The sequence below is a fragment of the Plectropomus leopardus genome, chromosome 7 (assembly GCF_026936395.1).
Source record: "Plectropomus leopardus strain MGB_pleo_1.0 chromosome 7, ASM2693639v1, whole genome shotgun sequence".
NCBI lineage: Eukaryota > Metazoa > Chordata > Actinopteri > Perciformes > Serranidae > Plectropomus > Plectropomus leopardus.
Window position 1 is genome coordinate 8,905,001 of NC_142182.1, and position 23,719 is coordinate 8,928,719.

Genomic DNA, 23,719 nt, shown 5'->3' on the forward strand with positions numbered 1-23,719 from the left:
TGGGGTATTTAACTTATGTATTTTATGCTGTAAAAAAATGCTATTCCTTAAACATCTGGCCACTGTCAAACAGGACGAAATGTTTGGAACTATTTTCTGCAGTGGATTAATCCACATTTGGTGTTATGGTGCATATTAGAAGAACAGTGTATGTGAAATTGCACTGAAATAAACTGAAGTGTGTGTGTTCACAGTAATAATTAACATGTCACGAAGTAACACAGTGTGGCTCTGATGTGTGTTTAATGGTTTCAAAGGAGCTCTTTGAATAGAGGAAGGTGCACTCGTCAGTCGTGGTCAGTGTTTTTGGGGTCTGTACATAAAGGTTTTTGACACAATAAAAATTTTTAAAAATTGCCAGTCATGGGGCGTCCGGTGGCTCAGTAGAGCAGGCGCCCCATGTACAGAGGTTGCATCCTCACTGCAGCGGCCGCGGGTTCGATTCCAGCCTCGACCCTTTGCTGCATGTCGCCCCCATCTTTCTCCTCCCCTTTTCACACTACAAGTTTTCCTATCTATTAAAGGCAGAAAAGACCCCCAAAAATAATTAAAAAATACAAATTAAAAAAATGCCAGTCTTATGTATCTTTTAAATTGCTCTGTATTGTTTAAAGTAAACAATAAAGAGAAAGTCTATAATTAATTTCATTTCATGTCTGACCGCTCTGTCTGCAGAGATTGATGTGATAATAAGAGAATTATCTATTAATTTATAAATGAGAGTGAAACTGTTCTCTGAGCCTCGTCTCTGCAGCTTCTGTGGCTCTCACTCATAATACAGAGACAATGGTGTGGTGGGAGGTGAGGGCAGAGAGAGCCGGGCAGGGCAGGGGGGGCAGGTAGTGAGGGGCAGATTAAGCAGAGGACAGGGCAGGGAGTGGGGGCCCGGGGCCTATTGGGGGCCTGTGAGCCAACACAGATTACTCACGCTTAACCTGGACTGAAGCAGCTTAGCTCTGGCGAGGACACACTGCTCCCTATTCTCTTCTGCTCCATTCATGGGGCAGCCCTCCCTCCGGATACCCCGAGCCAACGCCCCTGATGTGTGTGACAGTTTCTGTCTTTTTTCTTTTTTTTCCGTTTTAAGACAGCAGAACCGAAGTCAGTCTTCAAATAGGCAGAAGGGTGTCATGTATGGGGAGGCATGTATGCAGGCTGATTTAAAATGTTATTTACACAATCTTTCAAGCTATGCTAAGGTTGGATGAAGCCACAAGGTGATTGCACGGTACTGATGGCACAGAAATATCATACTGCATGAATAATATTAACTCCTTGAACCCTGGATTGATATCAGTTTTTTGTTCTGTGTTCAGATGCCTTTCAAAACTTTTGAAACCTAAGAAAAATGGTTTGAATTCTGTCGAAAACATTCCAAAAAAGGTAATGAACAAATTGATTGGATGTCATTCAAACTGCAAGAAATGAGTGTAGAAAATTAGAAAAGTTTTACAAAATTAGAAAATTGAGAAAACTGAACACTAATGTCCAGAACACTATATTTCTAATTTTTATAATTATTTATTTAACATTGTTTAACAGAATTATTATAGTTTTTAAGCACTTTTTTCAGGTAATGTTCTTGTACTTTTTTTTTTTTACCAATTTCTTGCTAATTTCTGCCCGTCTTGTGCCCATGTCATTGAAAAAATCAAGACAATTTACTCAGTGTTTCAAAGGGTTAAAGAGACATTATATATGAAGGTAATGTATGCCAAACTCACCAGACCCAAAACATCATGTTCTTTGTCCATACTGGAAATTATACAGGCCTAAAATAATACTTTGAGAGTACTTTTAGATCGAGTTTCCAAACTTCATACTGCTTTTCTGATTGCATGCAGCCCTGCTGCATTCAACAAACTGAAATATGAATCTTGGTCAAATCTCACTTCAAATTATTTTTTATAAAGGCTTATCAGAGAATTCAGGAAATATGAGATCATCTGATACTACAGGTATACATTTATATGTCATCGTGGCATTTCGATAAATCTTCTATTACTGTAAATTATTGCAGATGATTTTCACTTTCTCTAAATATCTGGCCCGTTTTCATCCCTAACTCATAAAATAGTCCCACTTTGACAGTGCTTCTGGTGTAAAATCACCACGCCAAAAAACACCTTTCATGTCCGCATTAAACGATGCTGGATGGCATCAGGTGAGTATGCAGCTGAATGGCACCTGCCGCATGCAGACAGAACCTGTCGAGTCCACATGAAACGTGGCAGACATACAGCTAATAGATGGCACTAGAGGTTGGAGTCAAATATTTCACACAACAACAAACAAAGGGACATGAAGGAGGTCAGAATATTGTAACTTTGAACGAAGATTTTTTATACCTTGAAATATCATCATATTGTTTTATGGCCATATTGCCCACCCCTATGTATTTTCAGCACTCAAAATGATTTTCAGAAAGGACACACAGACAGCTACACATCAGCAGCAGAAGATACTTTTACAGCTTCTTTCATAAAAAGTGAAGCCTTGTCATAATGTAAAGCACCAAATTCTTCCTACACTAACTTAGACTGACCATGTAGTTTACTGTGCTCTCAACAGAGCAGGGAGAGGATGAGAACTAAACAAATACTTAGATGATGGACACGTTTTTGAATGACACCAAATCCCTCTAGTGGCCGATCAACGCCAACACCATTACCCACCAAAAAAACATTTTAAAATAGTCAAAAATCGTACCCTTCATGACCCATAGCTCATTCAAAAATTCCTCTGTGTTCCCCTGACAGACAGCTTTATAGCTCCTGGTTCTCTCTCAGATTTGCCTCAGGCAGCTCCTTTCACTTTATTTCTGCATTAATGCACTGAACCACACACACACACACACAGAAACAAGGCTTTAATCTCTATGTTTAAAGCCGGGAGAGAGGGAGGGGGGTGGGACCTGCGCTGTGAATCACTGACAGAGAGGTGATAATAAAGACAAAAGCTGTTAAGAGAAAAATGAGGATGATGTTGAGAAAGTTTGACATTTTTCATGTTCTATTTTATTTATCTGTGCTGAGAAAGTTAGGCCTTGAATCTCATTAAACCATACAGCATGTTGCTGTTGGGTGGGGGTTATCTGGGGCTTTCTGTCCTGACATACAAACACTGATACACCTTTCTGTGCAGTTTTTCCAACCCGTTCTCAGTCACCACATGTTGCCGCTTTGCAGTGGACTTTCACGTCTACATATTACTCTCCAGGTATACTTCTGTCTGCTGTTTACATTCTGGGATGCTGCTACTATGATGTCAACAAATGCACATGGTAGGATGATGCTGTAGTGGTTATTTTTATGCAACACAAGCCCATAGGAACCAGTGCATGGACATCAACAAACCCATGGCATAAGTGATGGGCCCCAGTGCAGGCCCTTAGGCCTCTTAACACAGCACACACAATCAGCCTTATAGAGAATAAAGTACAAAACATGTGTTGGATTTTACAGTGGGAATGTGTTACATAGGCTATTGTATAGCGTTCAGAGGTCAAAGAGAAAGTGATCAGAAGCATAGACAGAGCTGTGACAGTCAAAGCTCTGAAACATGACAACAAGCAGCTGAGAGCAGAGGAGATGAACATTTAACTGTCTGCTGAAATGACCGCAGACATTTTCAGACTTTTTAGTACAACAACATCAGGACTCACTATAACAACACTCCTCTCCCACATAAAGGCAGGAGACTAGTAAATAAGAGACAAGGGAGCTGCAATACTTATCAACAAACAACACACACCAAACACAAACACAAACACACACACACACACACACACACACACACACAATGAAACAGGTGCTCAGCGGCGCCCTGACTCCGAAATAAAACCTTTTAAACAGGGGTACAGCAGCCCAACCGACACCCCAAATCCCCCTTAAAAAAAGCACTTGCACTTATATATTTGAATGTTTCTGACTCTGTCTTTGACTGGTTACACCTGCAACCTAAAATACGTAAATATAAAGGTTATATAATGCTAGGAACCGACAGCGTCTCCCAGGCTATTAGCTAGCTTACCATAATACTTCATAGGCTAATTATCCATCTAGCAGAGGCATTAATTTAATAGTTAGACCACATCCTAGCCTACACAAAACATGAAAATCCTATTTTAAAATTGACATCTAACACAGCAGCCAAACGTTACGATTATTTAGACCAACGTTATGTAGCTTGCTGCTAATGTTAGCCTAACTGCTACGTGTGTGTTGACTCACCTGTGAGGGCAGCAGCGAGGGGCTTGTCCGCGAGCTGGAGACGGTTTATGGAAAAAAACCCAAAAGAAACTCATTTGGGAGCTCTGCAACCGTCTACTAACGTTTTCTCTCATACGTTTCTTGCAACCGCTCTTTAGTTTGAATAACAGCTTGCTCGGCTCGCATAGGTGTGCGCAGGTTGCGTCGTCATGTCACGTGATCAAGTAGAAACTTAAGATTGGACAACATGAACACGTTACCCAGCATTCATCACTGCATCTGTGAATGCCATAAAAAAAACAAAGAAGATAAGATAATAAAAACTTTGATAGTTTATTCATAGTTTTTATAGCATATGTAGATTAAGCGTATAAAATTATTATAGTTTAAGTGATTTTAAGTGACTTTTTTTTATTCCACACCGCGATGGAAATGGAATTGGTTATTTAAGATTGTTATTATAAATAGTAATTAAGTTTTTATTAATTTGGTGAACATTTTGTTTGTATGCATAACAACAGGACACAGAGACCTTTGTACTCCTCACAGGCAGCATGTCAACATGACATTGTTCAGCGGCGTATTATGTAGACGTGAGAGGTACCGTCTGGCCGCATTGTCGACTGATGTCGGCTGTTCACGTATCATGCTGTCGTGCAGGTGCTGTCCCGCTGTGTCCCAGTGTATAATAACACTGTGAACAGTTCTGTCTGGCCACGTTCTCTGCTGATGCCGTCCAGCAGCACATCATACAGATTTGCTATTGCCATCTAACGCTGAAAGCACTCTAAAAGCGGCAGTATTTTACGACGAATGAGAAAGTCCTGAGTTTTTCAATAGGAACACAGTCACATTGCAACATATATGTGATGTGAAAAGTGTTTAAACAACAGAATTCACACACCAGCATGGTAGCATTTCATTTTTTTAATTGCAATGATCTTCTAAAGCAGGCAAACAAACTACTTTATTAATGCAAGATGCAGTCTGTCCTGCTGTCCTATCTGCTAAAGACCATCAGAAAATACTTATATGACATCTTGTTAAATTGCCTCTTTTATTATTTTCATAATCTTTCATTGCATTTATTTTTATATTTTCTAAAAATTTCTAAAAATTTGCTTTATACTTGTTTACCTTCATATACACATTTTGTTATGGCCTTTTTGCTTGACTGTCCTACACCTTCCTCTGTTTGGCTTGATTGTTGATGTCCACTTTCATTATTCCCTGTGTTCCTGCCTTTGCTTTGTCTGTCAAATCACTTTTGTTAACTGTTTTTAAAAGTGCTATATAAAAAAAAGTTATTATTGTTATTATTATTATCCTCCCTCTCTCTCTCTCTCATCAGCAGACCACACTGATTGTTTCCATGGTCATTCATCAAAATGAGGAGCTAAACAAGCTTTAAGCTAATAAGGTGTGGATGAGTTGACAAGGTCTGAGTGTCCCTGAGGACCTGTCTGCTACAGCCAATTAGTTAGGAATTCACTTCTTAATAACAAGGCGGCTGTTTGGGGGCACGGTGTCAGAACCCCTCTGAGATCAGTGGGATTTTATACACAATATATATTGTTTTTGGCACATCACTGTTGTCTTAATTGCTGCAGTCCACCCATTTGATGCAGTCAAAAAAAAGTAAGACAAAAGACAAACAAAACAAGAACCTCGACCTAACTTACACTGAGTGGTGAACTAGTGTGAAGGAAATGTTTGTGTTGCTAGGCAACAGCTGCAAATTCCAGCAGTTGTGAAACAACTGTGTTGGTGGAGCCAAAAAAATAATTGAATAAAGAAACAAATCATAATCTTTTGTCGCTTATTATTGTTAACTAACTGTTATATGAAATAGCAATATCACAAGAGAGGGAGTGCTGTTGTACTGTATATCATCACGGCTGTGATTATCTACAACCCTGATGATATACAGTATAACAGCACTTCCTCTTGAGCAACATTGTTTAAGTGTGGACACAAGATGAAGGGCGTGTCTCGGGAGTGGCCTGGGGTGGCACGGCAGCCCCTGAAATGTTATTGGCCACCCAAAGTGTCACCCCATTATGATTGGCTATCTGCCTATTTAGTTTGAACTGTTTGACAAGTAAATTGAATTTTCGTTTAAAGGTGCAGTTCAGCAATAAACCTGAGAGGCAGTAATGTGCTAGAGTAGTGTCTAGCTCGCCAAAAAGCCACAGAGGACGAAGAAAATTTGTTGTTATTTGTAGCGCAGCTTTAGTTTTCATTTGTGTGTTGTCACTCTGTTGTGCTGTGATTGGTAGATCTATTTTAAGCTAAACTATAAACAGGAATGTAAGGCACTGCAATACTAACTAATTAAAAACCTGGAGCAACATCACTTTTCTTGTGGTGCTTTGAGATACTTTTTACAAGTATTTAAACCTTTGAACCTTGAGAAAATTGGAGTGATTTCTTTCAAAAATATGGGGAGAAAGGCAATGCACAATTTAGTAAGAAATTTGCTACATATTGTATGAAATTAATCTTTAAAAAAAAGTTTTTTAAAAAGTTATAAAAAATGTCTCGGGGAGAAGAAAAACGCTATGGAAAGACTATATTTATGATTATCATAATCACATCTGAAATGATGTTAATCAATTGTTATAATTTTAAGCATTTTTTCTAGAGCATTTCCTGTTTTCTTGTTTATTTTTTACTCATTTGCAGGTGATTTTTTCAGGTATTTTTATTTAATTTATTGCTATTTTATTGCTCATAGCTTCTTTGTATGTTTTTGAAAAAAAAAATGGATCCAATTTTCTCAGCTTTTAAAGGGTTTAAGTAGGTATTGGTACAGACAAAAATGGCAAATTAAAGCTATTCTGACACATGCTCCTGCAGCAGCACTTCTTGTCACCCCTGCATACACTGGTGCCCCTTTTGGGCCACCACAGTAAAAAAAATGTCTGGACATGCCACTGGGCCGCTGCAGGGCTTAAGGGCACAAAAGAAAATCTTTACTACAGATGTTCACATGGATAAACCCAAAAGTTACAACTCTTAGAGGGCTACATCTATACTTTTACAATATGCAACTAATGTTTTTTTTCTTTTTAATAAATTACAAAGGAATTCTAAATTCCTGTTTTCTCTCTCTCATTATGGGCCAGATTTAGTTCAGATTTAATAGAGAAAATCAATTTAAGTGATTTTAGCATAATGCTGCAAAGAAAGTGAAAAAAGTGAAGAGGTCTGGATTCTCTTTGAATGCGGTGACTTCACCACAGGCTTCCAGGGACTCCATCTATTAAAGGGAAATGCCACAATCAACAGTTATTATCCCGACAGTTATTCAGCTCGTCCATCAACACCTCCACCCCCCTCGATCAACCTCGCAGCACTGTCAGCCACCAAAACAGAAACACAGACAAGAGATCGAGAGACATAGACTGAGGCAGGCATCAGTGGAGTGTGTGTACTAAATAGGTCTATTTGCAGGCGGTCAGAGAGTGAGAAAGGATAAGAAGAAGAGAAAAGGGGAAGAGAGGTGGGGAGGGTTACAGGCAGAAAGTGATCTAAGGGCTCTAATTGCAGGATAGAGAGGGATGGGGCTTTGGGAGAAAGAGAGACAGGATACACTGTAAAAATCAGGGTTGAGACCAAAATGCCTTAAAAGGTACTGAAGGTTTCCTTTGATTTAGTTTTTCTGTCAACTCATCTATGCTGGGAAAAAAAATGGTGAGATAATATGTGTTTTTTATTCAGCTGATGTTGCGATTTCTTTTTTTTTTCCTGATCACTTTAAGGAGTTCTCGACCATGTCGACTTAGATGTTGGTTTAAATTTTTTTTCTTGACAAAACAACCTCATTGCAAGGTCCATTTAGTAGCTGTTCTGGAGCTTTTGATCACACTTTATACTCTTATTTGATTTTTCGGAAAAGCATTCACTTAAAACTTAAAATATAGCTCTTATTATTAAGGTCGCACTGTTTGTAAGATAAAAGTGTGGTAAACGTACCTGCCCAGAAGTGTCATATAAAATATAATGGATCAAAGTTGGTCTGTAAAATGTGATGGATGTGACATTATTATAAATTATAAGTTTTTACAGTGTGGGGACGGGGAGGGGTGGTTGGTAGAAAGTGATCTAAAGCTCTCTAATTGTAGGTGGTGTGTTGGTGAAAGTGATTTTGTGTCCCAGCACATCCCTGCACATCTCTGTCTGTCACATCAATATTCTACCAACCCCTCATTTAAACATCAGCTGTCTCCCCCCAACCCCCACCGCACACAGACAGCCTCCACCCCCACTCGTCTCTGTGCGCTGAACGAAACTCTCCTTCACTGCTGACCACCTTTGCCGACTCTGACACCGCAGAGAGAAAATAATTAGTGCAGATTTCAATACACCCCCCCTTTCTTCTTTTCCGTCAGTCCCCAACTTTCTCTGTAAGGAAAGCAGAAATGGATGGATGGATGGATGGATGGATGGATGGATGGATTAGGGGGGATAATAGCTGAGAAATGATCATCACTCAGAGCTTCTGTCAGCTGTGACCTTTGCAGGCTGAGTGACCAGAGAGAGAGCAGAGTCATTACCAGCCTCTATGCCTTTTGTGTGTCTGTCGCAGCCCCGCTGAGAGGAGAATAGCTCTGCCATTTAGGGCACCGCTTATCAACCTGAGGGTCAGGACCCCTAGGTGGTCGCAGGATAATTCAGCAGGGTCGCAGGATATAGTTTTACTATACAAATGATTTGCCTTTCTCTGGCTTTTTTGCACTTTTGCTATTTTTTTATTTTAAAAGTTTACGTGTAGTAAAAACACAGCAAAATTTTAACATACAATCAATTAAAAAATATATTTTAAATAATTTTAAATATATAATAATTTTGCTCCTCTTTTCTGCACTTTTGCTATTTTTATTGAGATGAGATTTTTATTTTAAAATGTTTAAATCATGTCAGAATTATTTTTTTCTTGTCTCTTTTATTGTAAATCTTATTTCTTTCATTGTTTTTATATTTTATTTCTCTGTAAAACACTTTGAATTGCTCTATTGTATGAAATGTGCTATCTGCCTTGCCTTAAAATGCATTCTCCTTTCTTGCAAACAGTAATTAAATTATAATAAAAATAATTAAATTACTTTGTAGTTGTGCACAGCGTGAATATAATCATATAAGTGTAAACTCTGCTGCTGGTTTTGAGACAGGAAACGGCTGCTTATCTGTGTGTGATTGGGTTGATGAGCGGCAGCATTGTGCCAACGACCGGGCAGGTTCAGACATGCAGCGAGGACCCCAGAGTGCAGACGCCCCTCACACTGCCCCCGTAAAACCTCACAGGTAGACTCTGTAGACCATCACCGTGCTTTGGCATCACGTTACCTCACAACAATCCCCATGATGGTGTCACCGGTCTACAGGCAGTGTTAGTACACACAAGAGACGTGTTGAGGGGTAAAGAAAAGACAAAAATGCAAAGTTGGGTCTTACAGCTAACAGTTGCATTTTAACTGAGTGCTATTTAGACCGCTGGTTTCCAAATGGTGGGTCGCAGTCCAAAAGTTGGTTGAAAGTTGATTCTGAATGGACCGCAAGTGACTCGCGATCATGTCAACAAGTTTTATTTTGTAGTGTGTTTTCCTGCAATAAAGTGAAAAAGTTGTTTTTTATCAAGAACAGAAACCTAACCATTAATAATTATTATTATTGAAGCAATAATGAGCACTTTTTTGGTTGTGGTGTCAGTTGGAAATCTGAAAATCCAATTATAATTTCTGTTTCTTTGGGCAGTTTCGAAGGCATGTTTTCTTGTCTCTTCTCTAAAAATGCTAAAAATTTTTAGAAATAAAGAAAACAGCTCAAATTTTTTTTAAAAAAAGGCTTTTTTCTTTAAATTACCCAAGACAAACCAAATTAGCTGTAGCTTCACACACTTCACAATTCAACATACAATATTCTCCACACACACAGTGTGTTGTTATTGCGCTTCATGGACCTCCCAACACAAGAGATGCAGACGGCGAGCAAAAAGTCTGAGACGTGAGAGAAAGACACTTCCACTGTCCAACAGTACACTGATGATTTGGCGTCCTCTTCCATGTTGACACAGTTATGTCTTTTTCAGTCTTTGATGTAGTGACCATGTGACACACACGCTGAGGGAACACGTATCACAGCAAACAACCACTCCTCTGTGCTCCTCTTCCTCTGTGTCCTCCTCTTCATCACCCTGTTGCCTCCTCTGTGTCTCCTCCTCCACCTCCTCCTCTGAGACACTGAATCCTCCTCCACAGCGACAGCCGTATGTGTACACACACTCATCTGAAACAACGCACACTCATGTTTCAAATGAAAAATGACAGATTCACCTGCGCTCATCAGACAGTGAGCACGACCATGTTTGGATGTTATGACTGTGACATTAAACCCAAATCAGACATCGAGACATACTGAGACTAGATTAACTTGCTAATCATATCATTAATAATTGTCATTGTGTGTTTTGTGCGTAAATGAAATAGCCAGAAGCAAAAAGCTATTGTTAGGTTATACACAAACTACATCGCGGCCGCACATATTAAACGTCATCACTGTAAAACACGTTAAAACACGATGGAAAAATATTATAATAAATCTACAAGTTCGAGTTTAACTCTGTAAAGCTGTAAAGACGGACAAGTGGGGTTAATGAGTTTCTGCGTCCGCTGTGATGACGTCTAACGTCCCCAACAAATACTGTAGCCCCATTAAGCCACTTTTTTTAAGACGAGTAAAACATTAAAAGTTCAAAAATTGGGTTAAAGCGTACATATTTTATGTTGCAGAGCAAAATTTCTCAACCACAGACCTTATTTATGGCACAGACTTCAAGACGAGGGAACCGAAGTGCTAAAAGGCTAACAGACTGCTGCGTTTTAGGACTCATTACTTTACCTCTTTATTGGCACCACTTGTTCAACGGTGTTTGACTTCGCCAGAGTCTTTAGCACCGTTACAGATTCTTTTTGCTGAGGTAGGTAGGTGTGTGTGCGCGTGGTGTGTGTGTGTGTGTGTGTGTGTGTGTGCGCGTGGTGTGTGTGTGTGTGTGTGTGTGTGTGTGTGTGGTGTATAGTTACCCGGGTCCCAGCTCATGTCCTCCAGATGGACCGTAGAATCCACTGGCCAATCCTGTTTCAGTTCCCGTGCTGGAGAAGCATAAATGCATCATTATTATAGGAGGAGAAGAAGGAAGCAAGTAGGTGCAAAAAAAAACACTGTACATGAGGTTTCTTTTTTTAAGATTTTTTTATTTGGGCTTTTTATGCCTTTAATTGATAGGAAAGCTGAAGAGTGAAAGGGGGCAACATGCAGCAAAGGGCCAAAACCAGAATCAAACCTGCAGCCGCTGCGGCGAGGACACAACCTCAGTACAGGGAGTCCTGAGCCACCAGGCGACCCAAGAAAAGAGTTTCTATATTGAGAAGAGTTTCTATATTTTCACCCTCTGAACTCTTACACCCTGAGGTTTAAATCAAGAGTTTGAGATTTAACATGGTTTCTAAAACAAATGACAGTGGCTGTATTGTGAGGGCTCTCGTTACGTTTTTCTTGACTCTGTCACACCAAGATAACCGAAAAATTGTTTATTAATGTAACAGGTTGGTTTGTTAATACACCAGGTGTGGGTCTTTCCTTATTGAGATTTCTTTTCTCTATTGGAATATGATCTGTATTTTAGGCGTCTTTTAATTCTGTTCTTTAACCTTAATTTAATAGATTTTTTTTAACGCTGGTTTATGACTGATAATGAACTTTAATATGAAGTATTTTGATATAAAGATGAATTTTGATATAAATATCAATTTTGATATAATGTTTTTATCAATTGATATATGCTTGATTTTTTGTACTATGGCCTTGAAATTACTATTTTTTTCTTGTACTTTTTCAGTGTATTTCCTCTGTAATTTATTGATTTATTGATGATTGTCAATTGTTTTACCACCCTAAATGGTTCAGATGGTTAACCACACCGGCCACCACACAACCTGTTAGTGTGAATTATGTATAAATATAGGTGTGGTTTCATCTTTTCAAAATTTTTGAAATGACGAAACACTAGATGGATGGATGAAAACTGATGGAAGGATAGATAAATTAATGGACTGACAGATTAGTGATGAAAAAATGGATAGACAGATTAACAGATGGATTTCACACACTTTAATGTTTTTACAGTTCACTCTTGAGGAAACAGTCATTATCAAGTTGTACATCTTGACAGTGATAATGACTTTGAACCACGAGTAATTAGTGCTAAACTTTGATTGGATTTTAATTAGTGCTACACTGTGAGAGGAATCCTTTTTTTAAAAAAGGTCTTTTTCACTTATTTGACAGGGACGATACATAATATAGGCACTGTTACATTTTAATACAACGCAACCAATGCAACATATGTAGGACTTCTGACCGTAGCAAATCTGCAGAAACTGTCCGCGGTTGGACTTTTTAGGGATAACATAAACATGGACACACAACCACTAACAACAGTCAGTAAAACGAACAATTAAAAAGAGAAAGAAAGTATGCATGCTATGCCAAGTTAAAATCGAGTTAAAATCAGACTAACGCTGCGTTCACATGTAATCCGGCAGACCTCAGAAGATAGATGGCAGACAAAAAAAGAAAAGACGACGTAATGGCAGGACGGCGAAATACAATACGCATGACGACAAAAAAAGGAATCTATGTATAAAATAAAATCATTTAGTGTCCATGACTTTATGTAATTTTTGTAGCAATTTACAAAAATTAAGCTTTATCATATTCTATTGCAAACTTAAAATGATTTTTATATCCCCCCGAAAACATAAAGAAAGTTATATTTCCCCCAAAACCACCTGGTTTTCCACCCAGATCAGCACGGACCGCTTTTTTTATGTCCACTTTTCTTGTAGCAGGATTTAAATTTTTGATCATACAATTCTGAGAGTTGTTGCACCACAATTATTAGCTTTTCCTGGTGCAGAACAGCCACGTTTTCTCCTTGTGTGGGAGCTACACAATATCTGGTTGAAAATTATGTGCCTGAGGACGGCAAAAAGTAAAAAAAAACTTTGGGCAGCATTGACGTCTATTGTTACCCTTGCCATTGTTCTCTGAAAACAGCTAATTTTCACATCTAACCCGATGAATTGAGGGATTACTTTAACCAAACCAGGGTTGCTGATTGTTGCAAAAGTGGAAAAACGACTTAAAAGACTGAGAAAGATGGTTTTGGTGAGTTTTATTTTGTTTCTGTTGAGTGAGAATGAAGTTTTACGAAAGAAATTAAGCTAAAATCTTGTTTGGTAAAAGACCAAGAATTCAGAAGATGCATGGCTGTCTTTCTCTATTATAAACAGGTGAAATTATATTATTTTTGGTGACATCTTGTGTGTGTATTGTGTGTATTGACTAAAATGATGAGACAGCCTGCAGAAACTCACCGTCACATAGGTTCTGTAAACCCTGGTGAGGTAAAATCTAAACAGACATCTCAAACTAGTCAAGTTTCCATCACTGTTGCAGATTTTTAATGCAAATCTAAACTATTGCCATAATAGAGAGAATGAATCATATCAATACAAATAATAAAAGCTGAAGTTTTTCATGTCTTACAAACAATGAACATGTCAATGATTAAAGAATATGGAGCGAGGTCTTATGTCCTACCTCTCCTCTGCAGGTCGTACTGTCTCCTGCTGTTCTGGTCACTGAGGATCTTCCACGCTGCATCAACTTCTAGAAACTTCTTCACACCAGACTCTGCCTCTGAAGGACACACCGCTCCGAGACGGTCTGGGTGGTACTGTGTACACACACACACACACACACACACACACACACAAACTGATTTGTTAAATGGGTTACTGGGTCCACTCACACCGATAGTAAAATGAATGTGTGAACCATTTTAACTCGTTTCGGATCCACGCCAAAACGTTATGTGACGTGACTTTTGACAGAAAAGTTTAGTTGGTTAAATGTGCCACAGTTTAAAGAGACAGACAGTAAAGGCAGTGCACTGTCACTTTATCCTGGTGTTGTTGCAGTAGTGTGTCGTCTGTAAACCCTCTCTAACTGGTCAGGTCTTGCACCCGTTGTGTTCACTGACGATGCGAAATCACAACACAGACGTTTTCTGTAGTGACATTAACAGCGCAAAGTGAGAAATAAACGGGACTAAAGATGCCTGTGTTTGGCGTTGCACCTGTTGTAACCTCCTGGGCTCCTGCGAGGAGCCTGCACGATCTATCAACCGTGACTGTTCACCAGCCCTCACGGCCCCACAACCTGCCGAGCCCACCGGGAATTTTTCCAGTTCTCCCGATTAGCCGCTCCGGGCCTTGTCTCTCCTGCGACAGTCTGTCTTACGCTTCCCGTCTGACCATGTGCCTCCCTTCCCTGATCCTAACCATCCGTGCCAGCGTGTGCGTTTGCGTTGTCTAAACATAACCACCTGCCGCGTCATCCCACCATGTGCATTTGTTGACATCACGTTAGCCCGTAACGTAAAGACCAGATGCAGATGCATTAGTGTGTAATATGAAGACGCGGAAGCCCACGACGACGTGACGACGTGACGAGTTGTGATGAGAACGTGTTGGATACAGAGACAAACAGAGCGGTGTGTTTACCTGTAAGGCCAGCTGCTGGTACCTGTGTCTGAGCTGCTGGACTGAGTCTGAGGGGCTGGCTCCCAGGACGGCATACAGGTCCGTCTCTGCTGCATCACACATCCCTGCTGCAACACGACACCGGCATCAGACTGATGCATCAATAACACAAACCTCCAGTGGTGTTTTTACACAAGCATCAGAGGACTGCATGTCTAAAATACCATTTGGCAGAGACAAGAAAAAAGCACAAAATCACACCTGACATGAAGGATCTTTGAGGTGGGATTTTCAAAGGTACATATTTATTCAATGTTATAGTTCCTGAGGTCTTACTGAACAGATTTATGTAACTTTAACAAAATATTAAAATCTAATAAGGGTCAAATAATTATGAAAAACATGCTCAAACAAACGGTTGATTTAGCCTTCTATGGTAAAGGTAGTAAAGCTAAGCTAATGAAATTTAAAATGGACTTTTTTTCTAAGATTTTAAATGAACTTCTGATCAATCATTGTTATTAAATTATGTTATCCATTCATTTTATACACGCTGAGTAAATATTTAAAGTATGATTTTTTTTTTTATTGTCTAAGACCACATGTGACCAAACAGTTGAGTTGGCGTTTTATGGTTCAAGTAGTGATGCTATCATTTTTAGAAAATAAATAGGATGAATATCTACTGTTGTTAATGCCATATATTTAATGTCAGTCCGTTATATAATTGGCAAAAGAAATTATATCAGTGTGATTTTGTCACCTTTTTTGAAACATTTTCAAAGTACTGTAATGGTACATATGCATGGAAATAATATTAGTACTGGTAATACTATTAATTCCATGATCACAAATTGAAATATGTTGGTAAAGTAACGTTATAATGGTTAATATTTTTTTTCCGTTTTATCATTTCCATCAAATGTCATCTTAACCATTTGATAGAAGCCTAGATTTAAAAATCAAAATAAAAAAAACAAACAAACAAACATTAATTTATGTTATTACAGCCCATACAGGACATTTAAAAAATCTGTAAAATAATTTTTTGTTGTTTTTTTTTTTCTTGGTGGGGACTTTAAAGGGTCATGGAGCAGATGTCTCACTGGACTGTCTCATTATCTAAAGTGTCTCATGGAGCTGAACGAAGATTTGGTAATACTGTTTGGTTGGGTCCACGAGCTTACGCCAAAATACACGCTCGTGGACTGTATATAAAACTATAAATCTTTATAGACAGTCCACGTGTTGGACAGTGAACAAATGAGCCAAAACACATGTTTAATGAAGCCGGAAGCGCGGTCATGTTGCTCATAACGAAAACACGTTCAAAACATCTTCGGTTTTTCAGTTCTGTCTCATCTTGTTTGTGTTCTGGGTGTAAAGTATTGAACATACCTTAAAACAGGCTGTCACCTCAGAGAAGACATAGTGTCCAACAAGGTTTTGGGTCCGCCGGAAAACTGCTGTGTCTCTGGTCCGCTTGCTGCCTGACTTCCGCCGGAGAACTTGTATTTCCGGTTTTTCTTTCAGAATAAAACGTAACCACTACAACTCTGTAGGGGACGACAAAATATTAATGGTTATTTTAAATATAGCCGTAACGATTCAAGACAACCTGCTTTTATTTAAAAAAGAAATAATAAAAAGCGAATTTCTAAAGAAAGTCTTTGGTAATAAAAGATGCATGGCTGTCTTTCTCTATTATAAACAGGTGAAATAATATTATTTTTGGTGACATCTTATGTGTGTATTGTGTGTGTATTGACTAAAATGGTAAGACAGCCTGCAGAAACTCACCGTCACATAGGTACTGTAAACCGTGGTGAGGTAAAATCTAAACAGACATCTCAAACTAGTCAAGTTTCCATCACTGTTGCAGATTTTTAATGCAAATCTAAACTATTGCCATAATAGAGAGAATGAATCATATCAATACAAATAATAACAGCTGAAGTTTTTTATCTCTTACAATCAACATGTCAATGATTAAAGAATATGGAGCGAGGTCTTATGTCCTACCTCTCCTCTGCAGGTCGTACTGTCTCCTGCTGTTCTGGTCACTGAGGATCTTCCACGCTGCATCAACTTCTAGAAAGAAGAGAACTTTTTGTTTGGGTATTGTAGTTTATAATGGATAGATGGATCATGTGATAATTAAATTTGAATATATTCTTACTATGTGAAATTATCAGTATGAAAGCCAAGATCATGGTGTTGAATTCCACGACAGCCAAGAAAGAGCAGCACGAGACCACATGCTGAAAAATCTATCCCGGCAATACAGACCAGGAGCGATCTGTTAATTGTAATGGGAACAGAGGAGATGAGGTGACACAATGACACCTTTACGATCTGACTTCCTGTCTGTCACTCACTTATAGCTCCTTAATGAGACCACAGAGGGGGTCAGTGGGGGTGGAGATTCACGGAGTGACTGACACATTGTTGTGCAATTAATTATTTCTTCATTTTGGGCGAATTAAGGGTCAATGAGACAAGTGACAAAATATTCACCATCAGATGGGAGGCTGTAGTTACCACATGATTGAATACACAGATCGGTATAGTCCGTGAAGCTTTTGGTGGGTGGTTTTGTATTACACTGTGATATAGTGACAGATGATTCTGATGTTTTTTCCTCCCACATAGCACCACTTTGACAGTGCTTTCGGCAAATGATCCCGACTGGCCACTGGACGGCATGGTGTGACATCATGGTAACAGCATCCCGCAGCATAAACAGCTGAATGAAAGAAAAGGATGCCTAAAATGTAATATGTAGACGCAGAAGGTCACCTGGCACGTCACTTGAGAATGTGGCCAAACAGAACCCGTCGCATCCGCGTGATATACTGCTGGACGGCGTCAGGTTAAAATACTCCTGGTAACAATGTATTATAAGGAGCACAAGGACACCTATAAGGTGGGTGGGAGGGGCAATGGATGTGTCCAACAAACCTGAGGCTTTCACGGGGAAGTCCGATATTCGCTTCCCATTTGAATGTGATATATTTTTTTTCCTACATATGCCTCCTTCCCCTAATCCTAACCATCCATGCCAGCATGTGCATTTCGTTTCGGTGTTGGTTGCCATGTGCTTGTGTTATCGACACGTAACCACGTAATCCCACAATGATCTTGTGTTGACATCATGGTTGCGCCACCCCGTAACATCAACAGCAGATGCAGAAGGATACCTCCCTGTCTGTAATAGCAGGTAAAAGCAAGTTGCCCTCACAACTAAAACTGAAAGTATCTAGCGCTCGTTAACATGGAAAAAAAGAGAAAAAATATTTATGCGAAAAAAAGATAAAATAATATATGTAATAATAATAATAATAATAAATGTGGTTGTTTTAACGTGTTACCACCTTTAGCATGCTTCTGCGGCAGGTGCCATCTGGCAGCATAGAATAACACCGTGAACGGCACTGTCCGGAGCATGTCTTGCAGACACAAAAGGTGTTTTTGGGGATGTTATCCCAAAAGCACTGCTTCGGCATATTTGATGCCTTTCGAATGGATTATTTCCTGGAGGTTGAGCCACATAAAAATCTTATCAACTGAGTCAATGGCTTTTTGCATTACCTGTATACAGCTGTTGAGAAGGCAAGTGCAACATTTTTATTTACCCTGTCTAAAATAAAAGGCTGTATGATCGCAAAGCAGGACGCCAATAATTCAGCCCTGCAGATCCAGTTTTTGGCCCTTTACTCCAACAGTTCACTGAGCCAGATTTACAGGCCGGTAGGGAAACCTAGCTGACTCTGTCATGTGAATTTGTTAAATGTTAGTAAAAGTTTGGTGGCATTTTAAGCAAATGATGCTTCCACTGATGGCATTATAGGTATCGATTTAAGTAGGGAAAAAAGGTATCAAATGAGTATTAATACTGGCAGTAATATGGTCATTTTTAAAATGATTGGTAAATTACGTTGTTTTAGTCTTCATGTGTGAGAATGGACTTATGACACAAAGAGGCACAAATTGAGGTATAACTTTTGAAAATCTAAAAAAACACAATAAGGTTAAAAAAATAGTACAATAGGCCCTTTGCCAATGTGTTTTTTAGTGAATAACACACAAAAAAAACCTGTAAAAACTATTTTAAGTCCCAAAAGGCCCCCCACCAGTGCCCCAGGGCACACAAAGCCTAGTCAAACTTGAAGTGTGTGTGTGTGTGTGTGTGTGTGTGTGTGTGTGTGTGTGTGTGTGTGTGTGTGTGTGTGCTGGCTCGCAATCTCAGACACAGAGCAGCTGTTCATTAGAAATGTGTGAGCTGAAGAAACAACACAGACGATAAAAACAGCAATCTCTGGCTCATTATAGACAGAAAAGAACAACCAGCCAGAGATGATGCGACACACACACACACACACACACACACACACACACACACACACACACACACACACTCACACACACGCACACACACACATACACACACGCACAATTCCGTCTACCTGCATGTGATCAGGAAGCTGTTGTTAATTACAAAAGACAATGAAAACAAGATAAACAAGTAGAATAATACAAGCAGCTACAACATGTCAGTCAGACAGAATCACTGACCCACACATCAGATTCCTCCTCTGCAGCCCGTCTCACTCCATAAGAATACACACAAAGCAAGCGGAGAACAGCTGTTCATTAGAAAGGTGTTAACTAAAATAATAATAATCAACGAAAAAACAACAACTACATAAAGAGCTCTCTCATTAACCAAATCCACTGCTGCTATAATTGTCTGTAATAGACAAACCACACACTTAACGCCCACATCGCCAAAAACAAAACCTTCTCTGTCCTTTGTCTGAATTTTTTTTGCGTTGGATGAAAAGGTTTAGATGCTGAAAGTCTGAAAATAGTTCTTATTCAACAAGTGCTTTCAACCAAGCAATCTGACTATGTGCTCAAATCAGCATGACAGTTTACCGCCCTCATCACTACACATATCACAGCAACTTCACAAAAACTATTAAATATTTCACTTCAAAAATATTTTAATAGTGTTAATAACTTTCATGCAGGGGAGGAGAGAGTCTCAGATTGATATGAATGTCTATGAAGTTGTATGAAGCCAAAGAGTTTAGTATTAATAATTAAAGAACTCAGCTGATATTATAAAAAAAAGTAACAGTCAATTCACTAATAGTGTAAACTATAACAAAAAGATGACAATAACCAGCATAAATCACCATTTTCTGAACAGACACATTATAAACACTGACTATAAGTACCATTTGAATTTTCTAACACAAAATAGCTTACTTCACTGCAAACTAAAAACTACTCAGTCCACATCTAGGCATGATGGGAAAGAGGGCGTCGCTACACCCTGCTAACTTTGGCTATGTGAGCGTAACTGCAGTGAAACCTTATTCTTGAAAGGTTAAACACCATCGAATATTAATTGAAGCAGAACATTTCATTAGATAACAACAGCTTTTTTCTTTCATTGATTTCACCTTTCTTTACCAAATATTTGGCATCCTCCATCAGCTGTGCCAGCGACATGGCGCTACCTGCTTAAAACTACATATAAAGTTTGCAGATGTAACTTAATCTGTTTACGGAAAAAAATATTTCTTTCAGCAGGACTGAGCAAGCTATATTTGGGGTATATATTTTGTTTGGAAGATCACACAATCTATAGAAAGTATAAACTCAAGTTGGCCGGTTTCATTACATATAGGATTCTACGGATGTGACTGGTTGTTTTTAAGTAATTAGTCAGGCTCTGTGTATTTCCATGGAAACGGTACACAACATTTGCCAAACGCTTTGTATCTTGAAGCTAAAAGCTCCTTAACATAATAACATTTTTATTTTCTGTTTTATTTTGATGATGATATTTATATAATTGCAATATTACTCATGAGGGTGTGTTTTAACACAGTGGGCCCTAGTGCACGCTTTCTTGAACATTGTGTTTCATCACATTGGACAACATCAACATGCATATTACCCAGCAATCATAGAAAATAAGAAATTATCCATTTAATTCCATTAATTGTTTTATTGTGTATATATAACTAGCATCATTTTTTTTTTTTTAGATTTCATCTGACTATTTAAAGAAAAAAGCATGACAGAAGTGGGTTTGCCTTTTCAAGGCCATCCATAGTAAATGGCTCCGCTTTAAGAAAATTAATATAGATACATTTCTAAGATGATATTCTCTGGTAAAGGTGACATTTTCCAAATTCCACCTATCGGGCCCCAGCACAACTGCACTGCCTGCACTGTCTATATTTACACCGCTGCTTTAACGTCATTTGTGGCACTTCAGTGATGCTAACGGATCTCAGCACAAGCGCCACCTGCTACTTTGTGTGAACAGTTCAATCGGTTAACATGGACACTGAAGGGGAGCGGCCGGCGCTTTATGGAAAATCGGTGCACTTTGCTGGGCTACTGCATCCAGCGTGAACCCGGCTTAACCCTTGTTGGCCCCGCCTCACCTCACCTCACAAACCGGCCTCACACACCCCGCATCACACACTCTGACACACACACCCCGCCTCCAGCTCAACCACCCACATACTGTAAATCCAGACGACTGCAAACTAGTAGTGCATGTAAACACACTGAAGTGAAAAAAGACCCCATCTCATCCTTACCGGCTCTGTCACACACACACACACACCCACACCCACACACACACACACACACACACACACACACACACACACACAGTCTGCCCACCACCTGCTTCCCTCTCTTGGCCTTGTGAGACACTCTGTTGTCAAGGAGTGAGTGAGTGTGTGTGTGTGTGTGTGTGTGTGTGTGTGTGCACGTGCGTGTGTCAGTTCGTGTGTGTGTGATTGATGATGGGTCGCATCTTGCTGTGCTCTGAAACACTTCACTGATTTAAACTGCTGAACCAGCGAGAGGCTGTCTGTGCATGTGTGTGTCGCAGTGAATCTGAGCCAGAGAAACACAGCTGGTCAACAGAAGTTCCCAGGCAGCTGCTTCCTAAATAAAGCTTCGGTACACTTCAAATGCCGGCAAGTCTGCCAGCTATTTGAGCAGGTTTTTTACACTTATTCATTCCATTGTGCACATTTCAACTTGTACTGCTGCACAGCAAAATGCAACAAGCCCTGAGGAGTGAGGGATGAGGATATCTAGAATCTGTTAATCAGAAACTGTCGATAAATAAAACATTAAGGTTTAGTTTAGTTTGATCACAGTCCTGAGAAACACAACCAACTGTCTTTGGCTGCCTCTGTGCTCCATTACTTCACTTCGGCTCTTTGCCATGTCATGCTGGGCTGGTAGATTCAATCAGCTTGTTTGAGCTTGAACTGTATTGGGGAGGTCAGTGAAAGCTGGAGGGACTCAACCTTGTTAACCTTTTGAATCCCGCATCAATTAAAAAAGCAATGGACTACAAAAAAAAGGAAAGTATTTTTTATGTCCTTGGGCTATCATGGCATAAATCTTTTTTTTTACCATACCCAATAGTTTGTTAAATATACGATTCTACCAAACGGTTGAGATAAACATTCCTGGTAATGCCAAAACAGAATTGCCAAATTAGCATGTGCACACCTTTTTTTTAAACACTGGTAAACCTGCTAAAAATGTGCTTGCTTTCCCATTGCCAGTAGAGCAGAGCTGTGTGCATCGCTCTGCGGCACGGAAGTCACAGATGGTTAGGTTTAGGCGAAACAGGCCCATGGTAAGGTGCAGAAACAAAAAAAAAACACATCCACATTGAAAGTCAGTTGTTTGTAAAACACATCCACCACCCTTCATGAACACTCTATAAGCGCCCTCACACTTCCTTTATTAAGTCATCATCGGCCGCGTTTCAACACGACGCTGTCCTTCCAAATTTCATGTGCGTGCGACCAGTTCCATCTGGCCACATTATCTAGTGACGCTGCTCATGCAGGTATCATGTGGACGCAGCTAGTGCTGTCCGACCATCCACCAACCGATTCAGCCTGCCACATGCTCATCTGGCGCCTTCCAATCGCATTTCAGGTCAACGCGGAGGGTGACTTTTGACATTGCGCTCATATGCCGAAAGAAGCAAGCAGACGTATTTGGCAAGTTTAGAGTGAGAACGGGCTGACTGTTCAGTTTGCAAGAGTGACTGATAAAGCAACAAGTCAGAAACATTTTAGAGCCTCCTTTCAGGTCAGAGGCAAAGACTGATACTCAGAACAAAGGATTTTTTTGTGACTCTGAAAAAGAATAGTTAAGATTTAGAGCTAACGACATCTCAGTTTTTCTGTAGTTAAGAAACAATCAACTTCAGGGTTGTGGTTCTTCAGTTAAGACAAAACTTGGATGTGTGGTGTGGATCTTACTGTGGTGATCTTATCTTACTTACTAAAACTGGATTTGTAAAAACACAACCCCGAACATCATGACCTGAACTCTGCCAGTGTTTCCTTTTCTCTGCAGATGAAGCTGTGCTGTATTTTTGTCCCTGTAACATCAAGTGTATTTCTGTAATGTCACTGTGTACCCTAGTGTGTGTGTGTGCGTGTCTGTTTGTCTTTCTGGCATGCATGCGTTCTTTAGCAGCAGACTGACTGTTATGAATGTGTCGGCGTGTCTACTGAAGCAGAAGTGTGGGGCATGTGTGCATGCAGTGAATTAATTCCAAGTGTGTGTGTGTTCAAGCGTACCCTGTATTAATTGTACGTGTGTGTGAATTCAAATGGAGCTGAAGATCGTGGAAATTCAAACAAGAGGGAAGAAGAAAACTTTAAGACTCATGAAAACTCACATCAATATTTACATTTCAAATGGAAATTTAAAAGCTGTGCATGGGTGCGTGTAGTTTTCCAAAAGACTGAAATGAAATAAAATCGTCCTGAGAGCTTTTTTTTTTCTTTCCATCATCCAGCAGTTTAAGGTGTGTCAGTTGCCAGTTGG

At 39.5% G+C, this 23,719-nt stretch overlaps 2 protein-coding genes across 4 annotated transcripts in view; both read right to left on the reverse strand.

Annotated features, from left to right (window-relative positions):
- Positions 1-4,561, reverse strand: part of LOC121950136 (uncharacterized) — a 77,004-nt gene extending 72,443 nt beyond the window's left edge. The window contains exon 1 of the mRNA XM_088079811.1: positions 4,233-4,561. The gene's annotated coding sequence lies outside the window, so the exon portion shown is untranslated. The remainder of the gene's footprint in view (positions 1-4,232) is intronic.
- A 2,865-nt stretch (positions 4,562-7,426) lies between these two features.
- Positions 7,427-23,719, reverse strand: part of dnajc24 (DnaJ (Hsp40) homolog, subfamily C, member 24) — a 32,465-nt gene continuing 16,172 nt past the window's right edge. Inside the window, exons 2-7 of one of the 3 annotated variants that reach the window (XM_088079815.1) lie at positions 16,841-16,909; positions 16,217-16,374; positions 14,840-14,943; positions 13,875-14,010; positions 11,294-11,362; positions 7,427-10,499 (exon numbers count right to left, since the gene is read on the reverse strand). In XM_088079815.1, coding sequence (XP_087935941.1) covers positions 10,288-10,499; positions 11,294-11,362; positions 13,875-14,010; positions 14,840-14,941 — 519 coding nt within the window. In that variant the 5' untranslated portion in view covers positions 14,942-14,943; positions 16,217-16,374; positions 16,841-16,909 and the 3' untranslated portion in view covers positions 7,427-10,287. Of the gene's footprint in view, positions 10,500-11,293; positions 11,363-13,874; positions 14,011-14,839; positions 15,034-16,216; positions 16,375-16,840; positions 16,910-23,719 lie in introns of all 3 variants that reach the window. The other 2 variants (XM_088079814.1, XM_088079813.1) reach the window with 2 other exon arrangements.